Source organism: Camelus bactrianus, chromosome 34 (assembly GCF_048773025.1).
Source record: "Camelus bactrianus isolate YW-2024 breed Bactrian camel chromosome 34, ASM4877302v1, whole genome shotgun sequence".
NCBI classification, from domain to species: Eukaryota; Metazoa; Chordata; class Mammalia; order Artiodactyla; family Camelidae; genus Camelus; species Camelus bactrianus.
Window position 1 is genome coordinate 11,532,625 of NC_133572.1, and position 25,405 is coordinate 11,558,029.

General features: G+C 37.4%; 1 protein-coding gene across 4 annotated transcripts in view; it reads left to right on the forward strand.

Annotated features, from left to right (window-relative positions):
- PIK3C2G (phosphatidylinositol-4-phosphate 3-kinase catalytic subunit type 2 gamma) overlaps positions 1-25,405 on the forward strand; it is a 266,594-nt gene that overhangs the window by 148,136 nt on the left and 93,053 nt on the right. For all 4 annotated transcript variants that reach the window (XR_006721857.2, XM_010946489.3, XM_045510287.2 and 1 more), the window contains exons 19-21: positions 21,354-21,534; positions 23,050-23,157; positions 24,712-24,804. Coding sequence is in view for 3 of the 4 variants with exons in the window: in XM_010946489.3 (XP_010944791.2) it covers positions 21,354-21,534; positions 23,050-23,157; positions 24,712-24,804 (382 nt within the window). In the remaining variant the exon portion in view is untranslated. The remainder of the gene's footprint in view (positions 1-21,353; positions 21,535-23,049; positions 23,158-24,711; positions 24,805-25,405) is intronic.

Sequence of the window (25,405 nt, forward strand, 5' to 3'; positions counted from 1 at the left end):
ATAAATTATGATTAAGACTGTTGCTTCATGTGTCTTATTATAGACTGTCCTTGAAGAATTATACAGTTTAAAAATTACTTATTATAGAAGTAGACTGAAAATAATTTTGGATTCTTCAATGGGTCAGTGTTTCTAAAATTTTGATTTCTAATTACTTTAACCTTGAATTAACATCTCAAGAACATCACCAGGTCAGAGTTGTGAAGATATTCCAGGATTATATAATGTAAAATAATAAACATTATTTCTGTGGCTTACTTTGGAGTTAGTCCATATCTGCAGGATAAGAGAAAAGGCACACACATTCATTTAGTTATCATTCATTTAATCTCTTTTTACTTTTTTTAGTTATTTTTTAATGGAGGTACTGGAGGTTGAACCCAGGACCTCAAGCATGCTAAGCATATGCTCTTACACTGAGCTATAACAACCCTTCCCCCATTTAATTTTTATTGAGTGCTTCCTAGTTGCTGGGACACATCAGTGAACAAAGCAAAAATTGTGCTTTTAGGGGTGTACATTCTAGAAGGGAAAAATATACAAATAAATATATGATGTCAACTGGTGACAAGTGTTATTAGGACAAAGAGAGCAGTGTTTGGGATGCTGCCAATAGAGATAGTAAGATACTCTACAAATATCTGAATGAAATGAAGGTGGGATCCATTTGAATGCCCGGGGGTGACCCTTAGGAATGAGTGAGGGTTGGGACTCCAGTTGGTGCGCTAGACGACAGGTGGTGCAGTGGAGTGAACCACGGAAGTTGGAAGTGAGACCATGGTGGTCAGTAGGGGTCAAGTCATCATAGGCCATGGCAAGGATTTTGGATTTTATTATGAATGAGGTAGAAATTCCTTGATGGGTTTTGAACAGGGAAGGATATGAACTGAATCAGTTTAAAAGCCTCATAGCTGTTGAGTGGTGAATAGATTGGGGGGGGGGTGCATGTACGCATATGCATGTATGGTTGGAGGAAGCAATGGGGATTTAAAGATGAAAATAGGCAGAACAGTTCAAACAGTCCAAATTTGGAATCAGGTAATAGTAATGAAAGTGATACAAAGCAGTCAGATTCAGGATGTACATTAAAAGTAGAAACAACGCAATTTATTGATGTGGATTTCTCATGTGAACATGAAACCAAGCAAAATTCCCATAAACAGTGGTAGTAGAGGAAGAAAAGTGGGCTTACTGAGCCCTTTTCTTAAAAAAAAAAGCAAAAATGTTGATAAAAATTGGCATAATATTCTTAAACATTATTTCATTCCATCTCAAAATATTCGAATTTCTGCTTCCAACCCCAACTATCTTGAGGCTTAGTCCCAAAGTATTGATTTCAAATTTCTTTGTTTGTAGAACTCTTTTTAAAATGAAATCTTACACCATACCACAATATATAAAATACATAGTTGTATTTTATTTGTATAAATGTTCTACATAAATCCAAGCTTGTAACACTTATGATAGATTTAATCAGTTAACTCATAAAAAGCTATTTTAAATCTTAGAAAGAAGTTAGTGCCTTCATGAAGCTTAAACATTTATTGGATGGCACGATGAATGAACGGATGGATGGATTTATTTAGAGAAGCTTAAAAAGTTCAAGAGTTAGCACATGGGAAAAAGTCAATAGCAAACCACTTTACTCTAGCACAGAAAGGAGAAAGCTCTGTTAAGATGACTCTAGGGTCAGATAATCAACATTACCCTTCCCTAACCTTCATCTGTTGCAAACTTCTAATTCAATCACACATGAACAAAGTATTAACATTTGACACAAATAGAATTAATAACCTCTTTTTTCACTTTGTATGTTCCTAATTTAATAGAACTAATATGATAATGCAAGAACACAGTTTTTAAAAATAAAACACAATCAATAAGACTCTTCAGTTTTACCTTTCATTGCTCTTTTTACTGCACTCACTTTTGGAGCTTACTGTGTTTGAGAAGAATAAGCACTGAATGACCTTGCACTTGCCATACAGGGTGTACTGTTTTTGAAATGCTAAGAGATGGGAAGCCATGTACAAATGACTTGATATTATAAACTGAACCATTCAAACAAGTTATGATTATGTCAGTTTGCTCAAAGCTGGCAAACAGCTTTTGAATATATAGACACTGCTTCAGATAATTGATTCTATTCCTCCGACTCAGGATTTTTCCAAGTGTCATTCTATAGGTAGGAAATCCAACACACAAAATGCTGACTTCCAAAACCAAGAAGCAGGGGGCAAGAGAGTAAGAGTTCTCATTTCAAAATTTTATCCTCAGTTGGCTTCCTTATTGATTCTTGAGTGCTCTCCCCAGACAGAGCCTTAAAATTTTTTGTTTGTTTGTTTGTTTTATAAAGTTTCATTTAGAGAGAATTTTTCAGAAAATTTTCAGCTGTGTCAAGCAAAGCAGACCTGGATCAGCAACCAGTGTAAGACAAGAGTTACCTGGCAAGAATCCTGATAAACATCTCACTTCTGATAAAAATGATCCTTCCCTGGGAATCTGCAGAAACAGGCTTCTCACTTCTCATGATCAAATATTCAGGCTCTCACCCTCTCGCAAGGATCATTGCCCCCTTTCTTGTAAGTCTTTCTTCCGGGATCTGTTCACTAACTCACAAGGGCCAATAGTTCTTCCCTCTTGCTTTCAGGATGCCTCATCTTTACATTCCTGGACCTATTCCCTAAATGCTTAAAAAGAAATTCTTGGACATCCTTACGTTTGATCATTCAGTTGATCTGACTGGTACGGTTTCCTTAGGTTCAGTCTTGGAGGTATGAGGTCATGGTTTATGAGACTACAGGGAACAAATAGTTATTGTGACATCTCCCTTTATTAACTGTAAGTAATACATTGTGATTCATTGTTGTACCTTATGATATTTGAGCAATAATATTCTCTGATTAAGAAATAATTTCCGACCATTTATGGTTCAAAATTGGTTTCTCAAGAATTGAGTTTCTTAAAAAGTAATGAATGTAACTGCTCCTGTGAATTACTTTTTAAAAAATATTTTAATCTCACCCTCATTGCTGGGAACAAAAAAAGTTATGTGCTTAACAACCAGAAAATGAGTCAATGCAATTGATGGCAAACTGAGCAGCTTAATTTCATTGGCTCAAGGTAAATCATGCACAAAATAAATGAAAGACTGAAATGTATCTTAGGGAGAAGGAAAAAAGCCAACATGTTTTTATTTCCCTGAAATTACAACATCATAAACTTTGTAATCCATCTTTTCAGCAAAAGGGTCTCTAGCAACTGTTGAATACATTCTTTGACCTTACACCCAGATTGTTTCAATCAAGTATTCAGAGAAAACCTTCGTATTGTATTTTCAAACTTTCTTTATAAATCAGAGTTAAATGTGCTTCAGATGGAAATATGACTAGCGGCTCCTCTGTCCCCCTCAATCCGTAAACTGTTGCTCCCAATTTGGAGCTGCCTGAGAGGCCCATTTCTGATAAGGAGGCTCTTAACCTACAAAGTAGTGTATAGCATCTTTGCTGTCAGTGCAGTGAAGCTTTTGACTCTGCATAAAATGGAAATAATCCTTTCTTATGGGAAATAAAGGTGTAACCACCATGCAGGTGGGAGAGAAGAGAAATATTTTCTTAGAAATACTTCCATAAACTTGGTAACTAATGGCAATAAATTGCTTATTTTAACTATGACCTTTTCAAAGACATGCTGAATATGCTCAAATTATACTTATAATCACATTTCAGATTGTGGTTGAGGTTTTATTTAAACTGGCTATTATATATATTGCTCTGAATTTTTTCCTATGGATGTTCATCTCTTTATTTGACATCCTAGCCCTTTAAAATATTTTCTAATAATCCATTTTCCCCAAATTTCCTCTGCTATCCAAATCATCCTCTCTCTCCTCTCCCTCCATTTCTCCCTCCCTCCCCTCCACATTTGGTTTCTTATATTATTTTCTGATAATTTATTTTTTTCTTTAAAAAGATGCATGCATGCTTAATTCACTTTGGAGTTTCTTTTTTTTTTTTAAACTTACTAGACAAACTGACTATTGTAATATTAAGTATCTGCACTTTTTACCTCCTAACTATCGTCCCCATGTGCTTAAAATTTTTTAAGTGTGGAAAAACAAAGAGTAGCCACCTGCTGCTCTTTTTGTTTTTTCATTCAGGCTTTATGAGGTTTGGCACTACCAACTTTGTTAGAAGCCTGGGAGCCATACAGAGCAGACCAGAGCGTTATAGCCCAACATGCATTCTTTCTGCATTACATTCTGCTTTTACATCTCACCTTTTATTCCACCCATCTTTCTGTTTCAGACATTGGAAAGTGGAATTCCAATTTAAGGCATTATAGGGTACAAAGCAACTTGGAAAATTATTATTTATATTAGTATGTTATTACTTATAATAACAATATATATTGGGAAATTATTAATTATGATAGCATAAGCATGAGTAACGGTAGGTGGCTGGCACAGGGGCAGTTAAAATCATAATAAATAATAAACATAGATCCGGACCAGCATTTGGAGTGGGAGTTAGTCAAGGCCAAGGTATTTGTCAAGGTTGCTGATTGGGAGAAGTGTTAAAATCAAGGTATATACCCACCAAATGTCTTCCAAGGAGTCACAATCCCACACAGTTAGGGCTCAGAGGTTAAGTAGATTTTCAAAGGGCCAAATGCTCTATTCCAGTGCTGGACAGTCATGGTACCCTGCAAGATGTTTAAGGCTCTAAAAACTCCTGTGCTTTAGAACAATTTTGTTTATGTAGCTTTTCCCAAAACTATTTGATCTGTTGGCATTCCTTGAATAAGCTCTTTGGGAACTAAAATCTTAGATGCATCCTTACCACCTCCTCTCTTGGCTTCATATCCAGTCACCCAGTTCTGTAAGTCCCAGGGATTCTTTCCTCAAAGACCCTCTTGCAGCTCTTCCCTCCTTCCTGCCCCCGCCTGGGTTCAGGTTAGTGGTTCTCAGTGTCAGTAGGAGTGAGGAGAGACAGACATAGCTCATATCAATGAGACTATGTGTAGTTTCCAGACTCACAGTGAACATTACATTTAATTACTCATCATCAAAATTCAAGGTTTCCAAAAAGGATTTAAAAAGGGCATGAGATTGATTTTATTTCTAAAAAAAGAGAATAGCTTTTAAGAAGTCAAGAAACACCTTTATAAGGCCTCAAGCACTGTATTGGACTTAGTCTGTTCTGTTTCTCTGCCCTCCCATGTCCCATAGCCACTCTCAGTAATGTGGTAATCTGAAAACAAATAAACAAAAACTTGTCCTCATCTTAGGAAGCTATAAAAATGTACTGGACACCAAGAGACTGCTACAAAAGAAACAGTAGCCTGACCTCAGGCAAAATTATTACTCTTTATGGACTTTGGTTTCCTCATCTACAAAATAAATGCACAGGATAAGACAGATCTCAACCTATATGAATATAGCATCTCTTCCCTACTCAAAAGTCTTGAATGCATGTACTGCTCTCCCTGTTGTTAACTATAGAACAAATCCCACTTTCTTAGCTAGGTATTTAAGATCTTCTATAATCTACCACAAATCTGTCTTTACAACTTTGTTTCCACCAGTCCCCTCCATAAACTCTCTGCTCTTGTTAGATTTTTCAGGTTACTGCCACCTGAGTAAAACTTGCTTATTCCCATCACAGAGTCATTGCTTGACAATGACTCATCTCTGGAAGCCTCCTGTCACTTCTTTTCCAACACGTACCCATCCATGTCTTACTTATTTTTTAGGGTTTAATTTACATCGGACCTTTCTGCAATCATTATGAACAACAGTGGGTTTTTTTTCTAATCAATTTTCTGTACCAAAGATTTGTATGCCATTATTTGATCTTCATAATGTAAGCTCTTGTGTTTTAAGTGTATCTTAATTCCCCCAATTAAGCTGTATTTGCCCCTGGGGCAAGGGATTCTTATACTTCATTGGCTTTCTTATAGTACCTAATAAAATATATTACCCATGGTCATTAATTAATATTTATAAATATTTGGGTATTAATTAATCATGGAAGATCTCTAAATCCGTAATAGAGACTACTTATATCAAATTCAAAACTGCATCACAAAAATCCAAGTGGCGTATCTTTAAGAAACTATGAGAAATATGATTCTATTACTTTTAACTGATCCAGTGAACTTTCTCAGTCACTAACTTATCTAAAACAGAAGCTAATTTAACTTCCCCTCATTTTCAAATTTGAAAGAACACTCTGCATTTCTTTTTTTTTACACTCTGCATTTCTTGATTCAAAAAATATATTCAAATGTATAAAAACATGAAAAGGAGAAACAGATTAAGCAATCAGTTTAGTTCAAGAAATGGTTATAATGATATATTTGTAATTCTTTCACTTTTGCTTGAAATATTTTTCTTTTAAAATGGGTCCACATCTTAGAAATTAAACATCTGTAGATATTGTAATTGTATTATTTTGGACTTTGGATTTGTGTCTAAAGATGTTGTTACTGGCTGCACTTACCAAGCTATCTGAAGGTCTGCATTCCAGTTACTTATGTGACATCTTAAAATTGTCTTGCTAATCCACTTTTGTATTTGTTTAGCATTTGTCTTTCCCCACTATAATGAAACTCCATGGCCACAAGAATTTTGGTGACCATGATCACCACTGTGTCTTGGTCGCTACTGTCCTGCCATGTTTGGGTCACCACTGGATTAGCAGGGTCTGTGTACGTGCTTAGTTTCTGTCTTTTGAATAAACAAATAAGACATTTGCATAAACTAGAGCAAGTCTCTGTTTCTCTCTTGGCCTCAACCATTGCATCTCTAAAAATAGACAAGTGTATCTATTCCAGTATGTTTTAAACATGTGTTCCTTCAACTACAAAGTTCCCTGGAACTATCTTAGAGTGTGAAAGGGGAGACCAAAACCAACAGTTGGGTTGGCTGCCTGCCTCACTCACTCTCAACCGGGCAAATCTCATTTTATCTGCTTTTCTAATAGGGATGGGAGTAAGAGGAAGAAGACAGTTCTAAATAAGATTTTGTTTAAAAATGTGTGCTGCCTTTTACAATTAAAAAAAAAAGTTCTAAATAAGATTATTTCCATAAATCTAAGTCCAACTTCTATCTTACAGCTTATTTTGGGGGGTATTTTTTTATTGGGCAAACACTGAAAGGAATATTATTCTTTCCACTGCTGTGCAAATGTTAACCTACAAGTGATGGCACACGTGTCTCATGAAAAGACAAAATGCCTTGTGGCCGTTTATATGGTGTGGGAGTTTCATATGTTGATTTCCATCTTACACGCATGACTGCTGCTTCTTTGCATGCTCAACCAGTTCAGACCAAATATTGAAAACAGTAAGCCCAGCTATGTGGCAAATAGGAATATCCAGAGCAGCTATTCAGTGTATGTTTAGAAACTAAGAGACGTACTCACATATATTCAGTCTTATCAGTAATAATGATACTTTTGAGTGCCTGCTGAATCAATTACAATATTGTTCTTACATTGGTGCCCTGACTTCAGTGATTACTGATGTTATTATTATACGTTTGTTCTGTTTGTTATGGCAGGGGTTGTTTGATATAAAACAAACTGAAGATACTGAACTTGAATCTCTTTGGTATCAGACTTGTCTTGAACAGTGGAGAAAGTTCTCCACCATTCTTCTTAATTGTTTTTATTAAACTAAACATGTTGGCTAAATAGCATCAAATAAGAATTACCTTTAACTCGGCAGCTATTCTGATTGAGAAAAAAGTTTAAGTTTTTCATTAGGTCATGTTTAGAAGAACTTGTTTTGTAACATGAGCCACACAATATTTATGATATCTAGAGAAATATGGCTGGAATTCAAACTGCATATTTCTAGGAATAGCAAGAACAGCAGCTACCATTACTCTTGAGCTGATATTAATGTCAGATCTTCACTAGGGACTTTCCTAAATTATATCATTTAGTCCTCAAAGCAATCATTAGATACTATTGAGGCTCAGAGAGGTTCTCTGATTGAGACCAAAAGTCACACAGCAATTAAATGCGCCAACCATGTTACAAACTCAGATATGTCTGACTTCTTGACCTCTTTATTTGCCTTTATTTTAAGGCCTTTAACAAACTGTAATAACAATTTCTTAATTGATTACCAATGGTATTACCAGTCCAAGAGAGAGAAATGGGACCATGAATGAAGTGCACTGAAGCAGAATTTATCATGCAAAAATAATAAATTTTCTCTTGCTGGATTCTTTGTCTGTTTACACCTTCTTGGGAAAGGAAATGAGCAAAGTTCATTAGCAGCTTCTCTCATCACCCTGCTTTCCCCATTTGTGAAAATAAAAATCATTACACTATAAGCAGAAAAAGCATTAAAATAAATCAATTATTTTGTTTGGCTGTTAATTGAAACAGAGGGAAACAAAAAAGCTAAAGCATACAAATAGGAAAATTAGAAGTTAAGCATTATTAGATTTGGCTAACATAAAATACAAAAGAAAATACTGTTTTAGGGAAGAACACCTTCAAAAATAGAACATGTAAATATTTGATTCATAATTCGGATGAATAAGTTTCAAATCTGGCTAAGAGTAAATGTCATTTTCTAAGAAATGTGAACAGTAAACTACTGGTTCTTTTTTTTTTTTTTTAATGTGTGTGTCATTAAGAAAAAAAAAATTCCTAACTAATTAATTCCAAAGCAGTTTCAGTTATCTGACCTTTAAGCTCTACATCCGAACTCCACTGATGATTTCTGAGATAAAGTCTCATTAAAGTAAAGCTCCCGAAACTTTTCTTAAAGGATAAATTGTGAAGGGAGAATCCCATAAGGACTAAATGATTTGGTGGTTCAGATTGGAAAAGACTTGTTTCTAAAGAGGCCTCCAAACAAAAATAACGGTGGGGATAAAAACCACCCTTAGGTTGTTCCAGGCCATTTAAATTTGGATAGATGAACATTTTTAAACTATTTTGACTGCTCACATCTTAAGACTGAATTTTAGAGTCTGATTTTTTTTTTTTTGCACCAATACCATTTGTAATATTCAATCTAAACATCTTAACAACAAGCTTTTAGAAATTGTTTTGGAAATAGATGCTCTGAATACTTACCTAAATAGATCCACTTTCCCACACAGACACATTCTCTCTCACAAACACACACATTATTTTTTTCTTACATTTGCAATTTTCTTCCCTCTGAGATGCGAGAAATTACAATTTTAAAATGATGCAGCTTACCTGACAGGAAAGTGTTTTGTAGGATAGCGTCTCTACAAAGTACCCAACCCTTAGCTAACGTAACTTTGCCAACGATGCACTTCTCATATGACCATCCTCCACTCCATCTGTTTAATTAATTTTCTCCTTAGTAAAAATTCCTTCAATATTTTCTCCCATGATCTGAGTTCTCAAATCACAATGTGATACAGAATGTCTATCACAATACGATAGAGAATTTTGTAATGTTTCAGAATTCTCTAATACATATTAATTAATATGTAGGTTAACAAGTGTAATTTAAATATATGCATAAATATATAATATTAAACTTTTTAGAGATTAGAGGAAATAGCATGTGAAAATATAATTTAATAGGATTCTGTAACTCCAGAATTATTAACAAAATAGTTCCCATCCTAAAACTTTAATCAAGAAATAGAAGCAGCCAATTTTAAGACAAAGTTTATTTAATTTAGTAGTGAATTCGTTTATTCAACAAATATTGACTGGCTACTGTCACAGTCAGAAACTCTGTTAGGACACAAAAGTGTAAAGTCATAATCCTTCCCTTAAAGAATTAAAAGTCTAATAGGAGAGAGGTGGAAAAAATAAGCATTAAAACACCATTTAAAAAAAACACAGTAAGTGTTCTAAGAATAATGGGCACAGGAAAATACTTCACCCTTACAGAGAGGGTGCTGCACACGTGCCCAAGACTGGAAAAATTTAAGACAGACTTTTTAGAAAAGGTGCTAACTAAGTTAAACCGTAAAAGAAAAACAGATGCTGGCATATTGAAATGTCATTTCAGACACAGGGGATGGGGCAATGCAAAAAGCACTGTAGCCTGCGAAAGCAATGAAGATTCAACTTAGTAGAGTCATACTTTGTGCTTGGAATGAACGAACATGAATGGGAATGAGAGACAAGACTGTAAGATGCGGAGGAGCTAAATCATGAAGTGATTAGTCTTACACTAAGGGTTTTATATTTTATCCTGAGGCTTCATGGAATTTAAACACCAGAACAGGACTTATTAGGCTAAGTAAAGAGAACTAATTTGAGGCAGAAAAGAAAGTAAAAATGCAGGTGGTAGGAAAATCAAGTTCCAGTAGATTCAGGTAATACCTTCAAGAGATCAAGGCCTCAGTTAAATTCTGTCAGCAGGGGCAGAGCAAAGAAATTAGATTTGAGAGCTATTTAGATGGTAAACATAATGGGACATGGTAACAGATGTGATGTTGAGATGAAGGCGGGAGAAGAATCATGTCTCATTTTTGGTTAGGGTGATGGAAGGCTGGGGGTCCTATTCATGGAGAAAAGTAATGCAGGTAAAGAAGCAGGTTTTGGGGAGAATGATGATGAGATTAGTCATCTTAAGGTTAAGATGCCTTAAGAAAATCTAAGAGTGCTATCTTGTAGACAGATGAACATGTAGGTCTGGATTGGAAAAACGAGTTCTAGGTTGGTAGCTGCATCAGTCTGCATCCGTAACAGAGGACCATAGACTGGGTGGCTCAAACGATAAAAATTTATTTTCTCCCAGTTCTGGAGGCTGAAAGTTGAAGATCAAGGTGCTGAAGGGTTGCTTGCTTTCTTGTAAAGCCTGAAACCAGACTTCCTGGCTTACAGACAGCCTTCTGACTAGGTCCTCACGTGGCCTTTTTTCCTGTGTGTGGCTTACCTGCTTTCTCTTCCTCTTCTTATAGGAACACTAGTCCTACTGGATTAGGTCCACACTCATGACCTCATTTAATCTGCATTATCCCCTTAAAGGCTTATCTCCAAATACAGTCCTATTGGGAGTTAGGGCTTCAACATAAGAATTTGGGGAACACAGTTCCGTCCATAACAGAAACATAGATTTGATGATAGGACAATTATTATTATCATGCTGTAAATGGAAAGACTAAGGTTGGAACTGCTAAATTATTGGCACAGTCATACAGAGAGCACTGGAAATGGGATAGGCTTAATACTCTTTCTACATTCATATGATATAGGGGACCCGACAGTTACCCCTGCCTGGCAGGTATAACCTCAACGAGAACAGGATTGCCTAAGTCAACAGAAAATCAGCTGGGTAGCTTGTAGAGGTCTCACAGAACGCCGCCAAGGCTTTATTGAATTTCCAAAAGGAATGGGATCAAAGGCACTCGTCAACTTCAGGGAACAGGCTATTTCATGACAGTGAGCAAGAATGTCCCAGAAAGTTTCTCAGGACATCAAACACAGCTCCAAATCTTATGGATAACATCCCAGGGAACCTTTAATATCCTCACAGAATAAACCATGCTATTTGTGCCTCTGAAGAATGAAGGGGAAGCAGCCACCCCAGCTGTGATTTGAAACTGAGATTCTGATGAGATCAGGTTCCGGGGAAGCTAGGTATTTCAAAGGCAGCTCTGCCTTGCCCCGGTAAACCTGCCCCTCCGGCTGTGTTCAAACACGCGGCCTGTTCACTGCGCAATGTGATGATTATCCAGCTCTCACTAGAGGGCTGTGCAAGAACAAAAGGCTGAGGGGTAAAGAGGATTTTTATTATTAGGTTGCTGTTCTTATGAAACATGCATATAGCAAAGGAATTGCCTTGCTGATAAAAGAAATTTTGTTAAAGAAATTTGATGAAAAAGGTGCTTACACTGTCTTTAAAGTAACTATACATATATTCAGTGGGAAAAAAGATAGAAAAAGAAAAAAAGCTGAGTTTAAGAGCTCAGTTAAGAACCATATTTTCCAGTGTAAGTAAGGGAAAATATAGCCATGTATTGGACTAATCTAAAATTCCACCAGTATGGATTTGAGCATTAATTATATGTCAGGCACAATTTATTTTACTGTGGCACACGTGCTGATGTCAGTGACTCCCTGTTTCTCTTCTGCCACAACGTGGAATTATTTGGAACCACAGGCCCAGTTAAGGTGGATGGCTCAGGCCACATCTGTTGTGTGTGCACAGTTCAGCAGGATTTTTAGGTTCCCAAATGCAGTCAGGGTGTTTCTTCCATTCAGCATCTTCTCCCTCCACCCTTGTAGCCCACCACTTGTATAGGTAAACCACCAAACTCCAGATCCTTTGAAGTTGTGGAGTTAGTCTCATTTCCAAAGTGAGGAAGAACGGAGAAGAGGTGAGTGTATTACACACATTATCAAAGTAGATCCACATATTCTGTTCTTTTTACAGGCTAAGCAGGGGAGAGGAACGTATTCCTGCTTATAAATATTTCACCAAAAATGTACTTAGGTTAACAGCTCTTCTTTAAAAAAAAGTTTAAAATATTAAAAGAAGAAAGGAAAATATTGGCACTTTTGGGTGGTTTTGGTATGGAGTTGTAGGTAGCAGGACAAAATGAAATGAGGAAGTTTGGAAAGAAAGAAGTCAGTCTGGAGAAATGAGACTTCTGAGGGATGGGAAACAGGAAGCAAGAGAAAGAGTTAAGGAAAAACCTAATAGGAGAGTGGTAAGAAGAGGATTCCTGGATCGTGTATGAGTCTCAGGCTAAATCATCAGCTGAGACCGAGGTAGGACAGCAGGAGGTGGTACAGCCTGGTGCTGAAGAGCAAGGGCTTTGGACTCAGACTTGAATTTGAACCCCTGGTCCATGAACTGGGTGGCTTTGGGCAAGTTACTTGACCTCTGTCCACCGTAATATCCTCATCTGTAGGATGGAAGGTATCATGTTACCGAGAGCGAATGTGAGGATTACCTAACACAGCTACAGAAAATGCTTGGAAAACGCCTGGCATATATGCTTGACAAATTCATTAAGTATTAAAGTTATAAAGCCCCGGAGCTGGAAAGTATCTTACCAAACCTCACAAACTCCAACATTTTACAGACTAAGAAACTGAAGAGCTAAAGCATTAAGTTTCTTGCCAGGGGTGATGCAAGTAGAAAATTGTCTTCCAAATCGTGTTTTAATGGTTTTTAGGACACTGTGTTAATCAGTTCAGGCTGCAGTAAAAAATAACAGAGACTGTGTGCCTTAAACAACAGGAATTTATTTCCCACAGTTCTGGAGGCTGGGAAGTCCAAGATTAAGGTGCCAGCCAATTTCATTTCCCCATGAGGGCCCCTCTCCTGGCTCATGGATGGGGCTGGGCACTTCTCACAGTGTCCTCATATGGCAGACCTCCAGGCTCTTCTTCTTAGAAAGGCAATAATCTAATTAGGGGACCCCACTCTCAAAACCTCATCTAAACTTAATCACCACCCAAAGTCTCCCACCTCCAGTATCATCGCACTGGGGGTTAGAGCTTCAACATATACATTTTGGGGAGACCCAAACATTTGGTCCATAACAGACACAAAATATGGTGCTGTGGAAAGAGCCTGGAGCAGTGGTGAAGAACTCGGGGTTCTAGTTGTAAGGACCTTAGGCAAATCCCTTAATCTTTCCGTTTCCTTACCTAATACATGTGGCAAGTGGGAGACATTAGCTCAGAGTGAGGTTGAGCTCTATGCTAATGTAATAATATTGTGAGTATCTGAGTGTACTTTACAGTGAAAGACACATGTTTGACTGGATTAAGAGAAACAAGGACTAACTGGGATCCCAGCATGCGGCAGGAGAGAGGAGAGAGAGGTAGAGTTTTTGGCAAAGGAAGAGCAGCAGGAGCAGAGGGATTCTTGGGGATCAGAGAGGGAAAAACCCTGAAGGAGAAAAAACGGAGGTGCATTCCAGGAGGGTCTCATAGGAAGCTCTCTCTTCTAATGTGCGCCCAGGGCTAAAATTCCACCTGCTCTGCTTCGTTTCATTTTAGGAATGATAAGCACACATGGAGTGTTAACCGTGGGAGCTGAGAGAGGTCACTGATCGCCATTCACAGCTTGGTGCTTAGTTTAGGAAAGTGATTTGAATAAAATTACTTACACAGAAGCAGTAGGTGTGTTGGAGTGAGAGGGGAGGACAGAGTTTCTGCTCTCTTACGTCACATTACTCAGTATGTTAAACGTGTGAATATGAATACATGTGAGTGGATTGGAAAGAGTTTTATTTAGTTACCTGTACCTCCCAAGTTGACCATATCCCTCAGCGGGATGAGCAGAAAGTGCTCCGATTCTGGATCATAGATTCAGGAATCTATTCAGGGGCACTTACCTGCTCGGCATAGCTTTTTTTATCTTCATAGCTTCCAGATGATCCTAGGAGAGCAACATTGCTGTGTAACAGTAATCCCAATGACAAGTGTGTACACAAATTGGGTACCATCTATCACTAATTTTCATTCAGAAGAATACGATTTAAGCTTGTAATTAAATATGCAACAGGCCATAACTGTTCCAAGATTTTGATATGATGATACAGTATTAATTATATTAGGAAATATAAACCTATATATCCACATATATGCAGTGTTGATAACCTGTTTCTCAAAGAAACAAGTTTGGTATCTTGAACACAATTTTGTACTTAACAGTAATCATCCACAAATGAAGCCAGCATGGGCAGTGCTCTGTAGGAGCTGGGAGTGGAGGCGAGGGGATGAGGAAGGGCGAAGGGGGAGGTCTCAGCCAGCTCTCTGAAGATCCGTGGGGCGGTTCCCCAGTTTTGATTCTGCATCTCGAGGCTTTTTTCCTCTCGCAGTGCAATCAGTGCATTTCCTGAAGCCACATTTCTTCCTGCACTGACTCGTAGATGTTAAACTGTCTTACCTAGTTTCCTTTATACTGGCTGAGCTTGTTGTTCTCCAAAAAAAGTTTTTTATTATTTTAAAAATAATGACTTTTGTCCTTTCACATTCCCTAATTAAAACCAGGGTAGATTCCCTACTGTCCTGGTCACTTTTAGATATCACAGAGTTCTCACCAGTTTTGTCCAATTTAAAACTGTGTTTTCTTCTCCAGTCTGGCACACACCTCCTCCCCATGCTCCAGCACCAGAAAGCTTCAGCCCGGGGGGCTGGTTGGGGGTAGAACATGGTCTGCCGTTTCACTCCTCTCCTCTCTCTCTTCTAGTTCTAACTGCTCTTGATTGGGAGTGGGGGGAAAAGAGAAAGAGAAAAGTGACCCTCACGCTCGAAGCAACAGTCCCGTCTGTGGTCTCTGGTTTTCCATCAACGCCCACTGTGGGTTCACTGCCGAAGCTGGGTATATCGTGTGAGTGAGTTCTTTGGGAAACCTTACAGAACTTTCCCAGCAGACCTGACTGTGGCTCAGCCTCTTCCTACACAAGGAGTGGATCACATATAATCACCTTCCAAGTGTTTATCTGAACCTTGAGAAACGCCCATCCTTGCTCTGCCAGCGAGGGTGCAGGCGTGCAGGCTGCTCCTTTGCGATTTCATCTTTCCATCCTGCCCTGGCATCTTCTTCCCTCGTCACATAAGCCCAGGGAACATCAACTAACCTTCTTTTAGAGCAGAAATCTAACCTGGGAATGAGGCAGTAGCCTCCCATCTTCACACACATCTGAATAAATGGCTGTCTTCGAGCTTCCTGCCTCACTGGACTTTGCAGGGATGAGTGGGAATAGTGGATCCACTCTGTCCCTCAGTAGGCTGATGACTCGTGACTCTCAAGCATGCTTTTCCTTTACCCTTACTTGCAAATATATACTAAGGTCCCATAGAGGAGATAGCTCTTGGTCTATTGTAGCCATTTTGACCATCTCCCAATAAGCCTTGAAGAGTTGTCTGACCTCCAGTTGCTGCTTTAGCCATTTTTGAAACATAAGATACCTGTTGTCTCTTTTCTTTAATTTTAGGTCTTGGTCACCAGCTCCAGGGCAGTAAAGGAAGTTCCATTCGATGTGCTGATATAGATGCTTCCTGGTCCAAAACCATTGATCCCCACCCTCTTCGACCATTTCAGTCTTCCAGCTGTTAGCATTAGAGTAGAGCTCTGTTCCCCAGAGCAGCTACGTGTACTGCCTCCTTCACTCCTCTCAGTCATAAGACACTTTTTGTCTAGTCCTGGGTTAGATTTGTCTAGTCCTGTGTTACGTAGGTCTTAAAATACCTTGCCATTGCCCTCCTGTACTCATTAGTGCATTTTTACTCAGAGAGAATCTCCTGTTAGATGCTCAAGCCCTTGGCTGGACAAAACAGCAGATGGTGCATAAGCCTATTCACACTTTTAAATGAGTCAAAAAGTATGTTAGTAGTCATAAAATAACAATAAAATTTTAGCAGTATAATAGAATATACATGTCCGAATGAACCAGATAGAATCATTTTTGAAACACCCTTTGAGATTTTTTATGACCCATAAAAGAAAGCCGTTTTTATTACTTTTATAGGTTTTTTTTGATCTAAAATAGTATACTCAAATTGTTCACTCATCTAATTCACCAGACTTGGCTCCAGATGACTCGTTTGTTTTCAGTAATTAGGTTTGCCCCAAAGTATCCTCAGAGCTAACATTGGGGAGTTTTAAAAAATATATACTCCATATTCTAAAGGCAATACAAACAAACAAATGAAAATAAAAACAAAGAAAAGGAAAAAAGAAGAAACATGAAACTTGGCACATTCAATTAGTTTTCACCATAGCAACAAATAGCCCCAAAGTTTCAGTGGCTTACAACAACAGAGATTTATTTCTCACTGGCAGCACATGGGCTGCAGGTTGCTGTAGTTCTGCTTGGCTGCACTGGACTCGACACAGCAGTGCTCAGCTCTGCTCTGCAGTGTCTTCTTATTCGAGCACTGAAGGAACATCCCCCAGCAGGGACATGCTGTTCCAGTGGCAGAGAGCAGAAGTACAAGAGGCCAGAACAATCCAGGGTATCACATTTAAAGCATCTGCATGGACTTGGGCATTCATTCCATCTAGTCACATCCTGTTGGCTAACGCTAGTCACGTGGCCAATCCTGACCTGTGGAGAAGTAGACACTGCCTCTGGGAAGGCACTGGAAGTCACAGAGCCAAGAATGCGGTTGTATAATCTTCAGAAAAGAAAGCAGAGTTGGAAACACTTATCAGATCTACCACATAGTGTGAACACAATGGAAAGGTCCTAAGTATGAACACGTAACATTCTGAAGAGACTACTTTTGAGGTGGTAATAGATAATAGATATATAAATTATGATATGGGGATAAAATTAGGTCAGTTACGTACCTCAAGGGCCCTTCTCATATATATTTAAGTGTTCTAAAAATGTAAATCTCTAGGGTATGGATTTCATTATTTTCCGAATTTATTCCCTTTTAACAGTTTTGTGTTTGAGTTGTTTCAAAGTGGTTTATTGACAAATCTTTGTTGCAAAATGGCTATTGATTGGAAATTACATTTCTGCAGACTTGGCCCATGTAATGCTCCTCATGTGCAAAATTCAGAAGAAGTTTAGTGCTGTATTTCTGAACGAGCAGATCAATATTCTAAAAATGAGCTAGTCATGGGAAACAATTATCTTTGCAAGACAATAAAATATATCAACTGCCTCAGTTTAGGGAAATATCAAGTAAACGTCTCAACCACTGAGAAGTAACATAAAGGCTAAAGAGATGTATGCTTTTTACTTCTTTAACATACTGTTGGAAACTTAACATTAATAATTCCATATCAAGTATTGGATTTCAGCCCTTCATGTCCCACGGTTATAAATACACTTGAAGACGTCACATTCTAAAATCCTCCTGTGCTTGCTAAGACCTAGTCTATTGAGCCAAACACCTTGCGCCCCATAGAGGAGCAGCAAATAGAGGGAATAGGAAGGGGCGGGCCCAGAGTGACCTGAAATCACTCATCTTCACCGTGTAGCTCAGTTTTCTTCTGGATATTGCTTCCCCTCTCCACTTACAGGAAATACACAAATGAGTAAAAATTTAAGGCAGCCCCTAATTCATGGGATATTGTACTGTTGAGAACTAAAATTAAGACCTACACTGAAGGGATTCGTGAGGTAAGGAGGGCTGGCTTGGGGTGATTACTCTGTTCCGTCCTCCCAGTAGACTGATGAAGTGAGAGCTATCTGTACGTTTCCTGGGGCTTCAGCACGTCCGTCACCATGGGATCAGGAGCAGCTCTGTATATGAAGAAATGGAGAAAAGCTCTCTTAATTTCCAAAGAAAATCTCCATTTCATGCTAGCTGGGGTTTGTGCGTCAGAACTCACCACTGTCGCCTTAATTTAGGCAAGTACCTTTATGACATCCTTTAACAACTGTGCTCAGTGACCTGGGTTATGTTTGCTTCCCTTCTTGCTTTTTGCCTCTCATACTCGACACTCTCAAAACCTGTCATCAACTAGATTTTATGCATTTGTTCTCATTTTGATGTTGTCATTATTTATAGTCCATAAGACTATAAATGTGCTTTGTGTGCAAAATGATATCAAATTGAACCATTTCTGGATCTCGCATCCACTAGGAGAAACATCTCTGGCATTTTGAGACTTACCTTGCAGTTTGTACATGATCACATTGTCTGCATCTTAAAAGCCCAGTCTTTCAGCACCAAGTTCGTACTTCTCAGTCCCTTGACCTGAACTTTAAAAAAATTTTTAAGTTTAGCATAAGCAGTACTGCTTCTCCCAGGCGACAGTGTCTTGTGAAAAGAGTTTCTGTAATACTCAAGGGAAAGTGGCCAGCTGTTTTCCACAGTCCAGAAGCAGGCAATGGGTACAAGCTACCATGTGAGGGGTTTACCACTTCCTTATAGTGAGGGTCGTTGACACAGAATTGAGTGACTGTATAATGCAGCTTTCTCTGAGTTGATTAAAATTAAAGGACATGTTAATTTCTCTTGTTAGTTAAAATGACTGTGCCTAACAACACAGGGACAGACTAACTGACCTCTCATGGTCATCTGTAATGTGCTATGATTTCAAGTCTGCAATGTGTAAAAAAACTCTACAAGTTGGTAAAAAGCTGTAGAGTTTGAGCCACATCTCACCAGGAGAGCACATCATCCATGGCAGGGATGAAAGTCTGAATGAGGGATGGGTTCTATAAGGGGAATAATCACAGTGGAATACACTGAGTTTTCTTCACTTAAAATTTTTTCTTAACAGTCACATATTCTATCTGCAAATCTCCCCCTGTTCTGTTTTATTTTGAATTAGGAATCAAACTGAGTTTTCCCCTCTTTGAATCAGCTGCCCATGAGAGAAGCAAATACATTTCTAACAGAATGAGAATTAAGAGTATTATGAATACACATTGTATAATTTTGACCATTTTGATCCTTGCCCCAAAAATATATCTTTAATTATTTTAGTAAAGAATGGGGTTGACTTCATCTGTGCAGAATAACCTTTCCTTTTATCATGTTTATAGTAGTCAGGTGGTTATAGAGTTATATTTAGGTACCAGACAGGTTTCAAATATCTTTACAAACAAGTAACTCAATATTCAAAGTGTATAAAAATGCTGGCAAGCATTGATATGGAATCTGAAAATGCTTTACCCATCTATTTCCTACCTCACTGACCCAAGTAGACTACAAAATAGTATGTTACAAAGGTCCTCAAAATACTGAGAACCTCTGAAGTATACATTCTGCATAAAATGACTTGAAGTTTTACATGTGGATGCTTTCATTTGGGGCTTTCCAATTCGCACTCACACAACACTCATTTTCTGAGAGCCTCCAAATAATGACGTGATTCATTTATTACGTCTGACGTTTTAAAATCTCACCATAGGGCTGGGTAGGAAAACTTTTCATTGTCTAATACTCTTCTTATATTGAAAATATAAATATCAATGGATTATATTTTCTATCAATACATCTTTAGTCCCTTGAGTTGTTTTTGTTTTTTTTTTATGTTTTCCAGAAGAACTATTATTCCACTTAGTTTATATTTCCTTTGGAAAAGTAAAAAGAGATACTAGAAGATAAGGTGGCTTCATAACAGTGACAAGGGAGCAAACCCTCACCTAAAAAAAAAAAATGCAAGTTCAGTCAATTAATTTTTTAATTTAAGTGTACAAGAACAGAGAACAGAACAAATGAAAATAATTTATTAGAGTCTCTGTAACACAGTATGTATTGGGCACAGATGCAAAATTAGAATTGCATGAAATAGAATGAAACTCATCTATATATATTTTGTCTGCTATCCATTTAATCCTTTTTTTTTTTTCAGTATTCCATTCTCACCTTTTTCTAGTTACTTGACTGATAATTATTTTTTAGAAGAGAAGAAGACTAGAGGCAAGTTAAGAATTAAACAATCAATCAAAGAGAGGTTAACATTCAAAGGAATTCGTCTTTTTTTTAATTTTATTTCAGTCTTTTAGGGCATAATTAAAAAATTAAGTTAAGCATGTTGGAATTAGTTTCAAGGCAATAGAAATTGTCACATGGCAGAGAGAGTAACCAGGTATTTGTCACTGGTCCCTTATCTGGTGAAATATTCTTCCTTTTTTTGTTGTTGTTCTGTGTCTCCCGTGTTCATGACACGAGCTGACTGCCAGGCAGTAACAGAAGCTGGCTTGGGGAGCCTGCAAGATACAGAAGAAATAATGTTTTCTGACTATTACATACATTGTGCTAAGCCCTTTTGATTTAAAATAGCATAAGCTCATTCTATATTCCATACTACTCTGTAGAGCCAGAGTTATTACTTTATTTTACAGATAAAGAAATAAAACCTCAGCCTGGTTAAGTGACTGGCCTAAGTTGCTTGTAACTGGTAGGGCTGAAATTTGGATCCAGAAATGCCTGGAAACAAAAATCGTGCTCTCGCCTTTAAATCTCTTCCTCCAGGTAATCAAGGGGAGGGGCTGGAAGAAAGAGCAATATTTAGGTATGTGAGGTATGTGACAGTGTGGGGACATTATCTCTTGAAGAAAAGCAGAAAAAGGTGGGGTTGTTGGTTGAGTTGCAGTATAGTGTAGTGACTGATAAATACTATTTCTAAGTTTCTTTGTATTTTAATAAGAAGTCAAAAATATGTTCTTAAGATAAGTATTTGTTATAGAATTTAAGAAGCCTGAAAGAAAAAGTGCCCTGTGAACTGAAATGAGAAAAGGCAGGTCTCTTATTGATTCTTCACTCTTGGAATCTCATTAACTATCAGATGAAACTTGATGACTGCCAGCAAATAAACAATATTTTCCCCATTCTAGGCTGTTAACCTGCCCAAAGCCACCAAATACAGATTAGTCTGAAAAGCTCTTATTGTTCCTGCTGGAGGTGTTCAAAAAATCGGCTTAGATACAAGGATTCTTTTTCTCTCTTTTCCTTCAGGCTGCTAAAGGATGCACAGAACGAAGCTTATTTTAAAAGCTGGTATCAGAAACTATTGGCTGCTCTCCAATTCTGTGCAGGAAAAGCCTTGAGTGATGAGTTTTCCAAGGAGAAGAAACTTATCAAAATTCTGGGAGACATTGGGGAAAAAGTCAAATCTGCCAGTGACCCTCAGAGACAGGTTTGTGGAGAAATCAGTCTTCATGTAGTGAAATTGGTTTTTTTTTTCGATCTTTGGTTCAATTAAGTTTTAATTTCATAGCTTAAAAAAGTAAATTCCTTGATTGTATTTAGTTGTAAGGCACTTAAATCAATTATTTTGATCAAGATACTTTTTCAATTTTTTATCCGAGAGTTAATGATAATTATCTATCACCAGGACATGGGTTTATGATCTAAGTAGCCATATAGCATAGACAGTACCTAACAAGAGACCAACTTAAAGGCAATTTGACTAAAAAGGCCTGATGAAGTAATTTTCTTCGAATGGCAGCACGCTCAGACTCACGGGAGAAGAACGCAGGGGACTTTTTAGAGCACCCTTGCCCAAGGTACAAAATCTAGGTCTAGATTTTTCTAACACCGCACTAATCAAAGTCACGTTTTTAAAACCTTTTTTTTTTTTTTTTGCCACAGCAAATAAAATGAATTAAATGAAACAAATCAACAGGGGCGTAGACAGTAACAGTTTTGCACTAAGACCCATGGACGATAGTCAAAATGTCGTGCCTCTTTCATTGCTGATGATAATGATGCGCCTGGCTCTTCTTTTTTCCTGATCTAATGGAAGAACACTTGGTCTTTTTAATTACCTGCATTACTGGTTCCCTTCACTGATACAGGCCATTAAGTGGGTTCTCTTAAGTTCAACATTCTAGGTGCGGTGAATGGTGGACATCCATCCATTGTCTTAAGAGTATCACTCCATAGCAATTAAGAACTTACTAGCGACTAGGAGTTAAGGATAGAAAGATGACTAAAACATGAACCCTGTACTCAGGGGAGCTCATAGTTTCTCTCCATCCACTGTTTCAAATCAACCAAAGTTTTCAGCAAAATCATACGAAAATAGTAATAGGCGAAGTATCCCAGAATGCTTTCCCAGCACAAGATTTTTCTTGCTGGAAGTCACTTCATTTGGTAGAAATGCCAGAAGCTACGCTACTTCACCTACCTAGGAGAATACCAAGTAGAAGCATGGAATTTATTTCTAAGTGGGAGATATATAAACTCTGGATGCATGGAAGAGCCTTAAGGTACTTTATATAAATTTTTCTAAAATGTACTAGTAAGTGAAAATCTTGAGAGGTGCACACTAAGATTTCAGGGAATTAAGATAAATGGATCATGTTAATAATTACTTAAAGCAGGGGTTACAAGTTGGGCTGCAGATCAAGTCCAACCCATCATGTCTTCGAACAGGACAGTGCTTTATTTTGGTTTTGTTTTTAATTGAATTTAAAGTCCTCCAGAAAGGGCAGGCGATCTTTCCTTCCCCATTTTCCCCAGTACTCCCTGTTGTCTTTAGCCCACTGCCTCTTCGTGTGTGACTAATCACTTACCCAACCCCAAAGCCTCCAAGCATACAACCTCTGAATTAAAGAGTTTACTTAATCAATGGAGGAAAATTGTAACTTGGAGGAAAAGTCAAGTTCTTTACAGTTTCAAAAATGCTTTTTCTAATGATTTTTTCCAGGAAGTTCTGAAGAAAGAGATTGGCAGACTAGAAGAATTCTTTCAGTATGCAGACACCTGTCACCTTCCTCTGAACCCCGCCCTCTGCATAAAGGGGATTGATGGCAATGTAAGTCAGTTTATTCAGTAGATAAGTTGAGTACATTTGTAGAGTTTAGTTCACTGGGTGTTTCTGAAATGGGAAAAAATAATGGTTTGTGCATAGTAGTTGTCAAATGTGTACTACACATTTGACACATGTGTGTTATGTGAGATAACTTTCAAAAAATATACTGCATGTGAAAACCAAAATATGAAACAATGAAAGCAAAATAATTCTTAGTGATGTGATTAAGAAGAGAGGCTAAGCCTTGCCTTCCGCCTCTGTTAACCCCGTATCTCTTGGAGTTAAGGGGATACCTCAAAGCGATCACCATCCCCCCAAGGATTCAGTGAGGAGAATTTGGAAACCACTGGTCTAGACTCTGGCCTAAGACAAGGCTTCCTAATTCAATACCATGACAGAAGGTCACATGTTCCCTAATTGATTGACTCTTGCAGCAAGAATTCATTAGTTAACAAGCGGCCTCATCCTTTTACTGTAAAACTCAAATTGATTCAGTAAGCAAGGGTTTCTGTTTGCTAGGGATTAGGTTAGATTTATGTCGATAGGTTAACTTAAGAAATAGATCCTTTCCTCTTAACTTTACTGATCTCAGACTTCTCAGAAATAACAATAGTCAAACTGGTCGTTCAAAACATATTGATGTCATATTTTACTAAGTTGAAAAATTGAAAGTATCAAGCCCTTCTCCTATCTTTAGTATTGATTTAACTCTTTGCTGTCAACATGAACTCTCTAATAGCCTGAAGACTTAACAGCCTTTTAACACTCAAACAATTGTAAGCACATAAAAGGAAAATGAGCAATAAGAAAGTATAATGGAAAGTAGTCAATATCATAAAGCTGAAAATAGAAATGTAAAATATAATTGAAAGAAATGAGAAGAGGAAATACATGTACTGTTACTGGTATAGATAAGAAATTGTTCATTAACGAAAAGGGGGAAAGATTGCATTAATTTTTTGAAGTACCAGATTAGTGTCAGATACTGTAAAAAGTATTTTATATCCATTAGCTCATATACCTGTTACAAAAATGTGTGAGGCAGGGGTTGTTATCTCTATTTTTTAGTTGAATACAAACATTTAAGTAACTTGCCCAGGGTCTTACAGCTGATGCATTACAGAGTCCAAATTTGAACCCAGATCTTTCTTAACTCTGTATTCGTGTTTCCTTAAAGTATGCTACAGAGCAGAAAAAATTAAAAGGAAATGTATTTTTAAAATCGCCATTTCATCTTTTATACATTAACCAACTAGCATAAGCACAGTTCCTACATACTACTTAGTTTATTTACGCATCATCACTGTTTGGTGAGAAAAAATGTAGCTGAAGATTTACAACCTGCCAAAAGATGGCTTTTCAGTTTGCAAGTAAAAGCTTTGTTTGGTAGACTAAAGTTTTTTTCTAATAAATATTTTTCTTTGTTCCAAAGTGAAAAATTATTTATGTGTATTATATCTGCTAATATAGCAGATTCTGCAAGGGGCCATGGTTTCAAGGAAAGTGTTCTTTTTGCTCTATTTTGCTCACCATTTTTCTCTTCTTCTCATCCCATAGGCCTGTTCATATTTCACATCGAATGCTTTGCCATTGAAGATTACTTTCCTTAATGCTAATCCAATGGGCAAAAACATCAGCGTCATTTTTAAGGTAACAGTGGCCCTCCTGAAACACAAAATTGATTCCATAGGTAGAATTATTGATTTATTACTCACAAAAAGAAAGTACTATAGCTCTTTTCTTCTGCAGCAGCACAGAAGATTCCAGTTATTTTTGATTCTGTATTTTTCCAGAATTATAGTACATGCCAAACTGTGGCAATAAATCAAACATTACTCAAAGCCAGTGAATCTTCAGTGCAAAACTCAGGGAGATATGTTTCAACAAATGAAATGATACAGTCACTTTTGAGTATTTCAGAAAGCAGAATTGCAATAAGCCTCTAGGGGAAGAGTCTTCTTTTGGCCTAGATACTAAATTAGAATCAAAATTAGCTGAAACTCAAATGATGTAGTTTAACATAAAATTCTTATCTGCTAGCACTTGCTTATTTTGGTAATTTGAGTTGTCTTCTCTTTTATTCTTTTATTTTTTTATTGAAGTATAATCTGTTTACAATGTTGTGTTAATTTCTGGTGTACAGCATAGTAAATCAGTTATACATATACATACATATATTCTTTTCCACATTCTTTTTCATTATAGGTTGTTACAAGATACTGAATATAGTTCCCTGTGTTATATAGTAGGT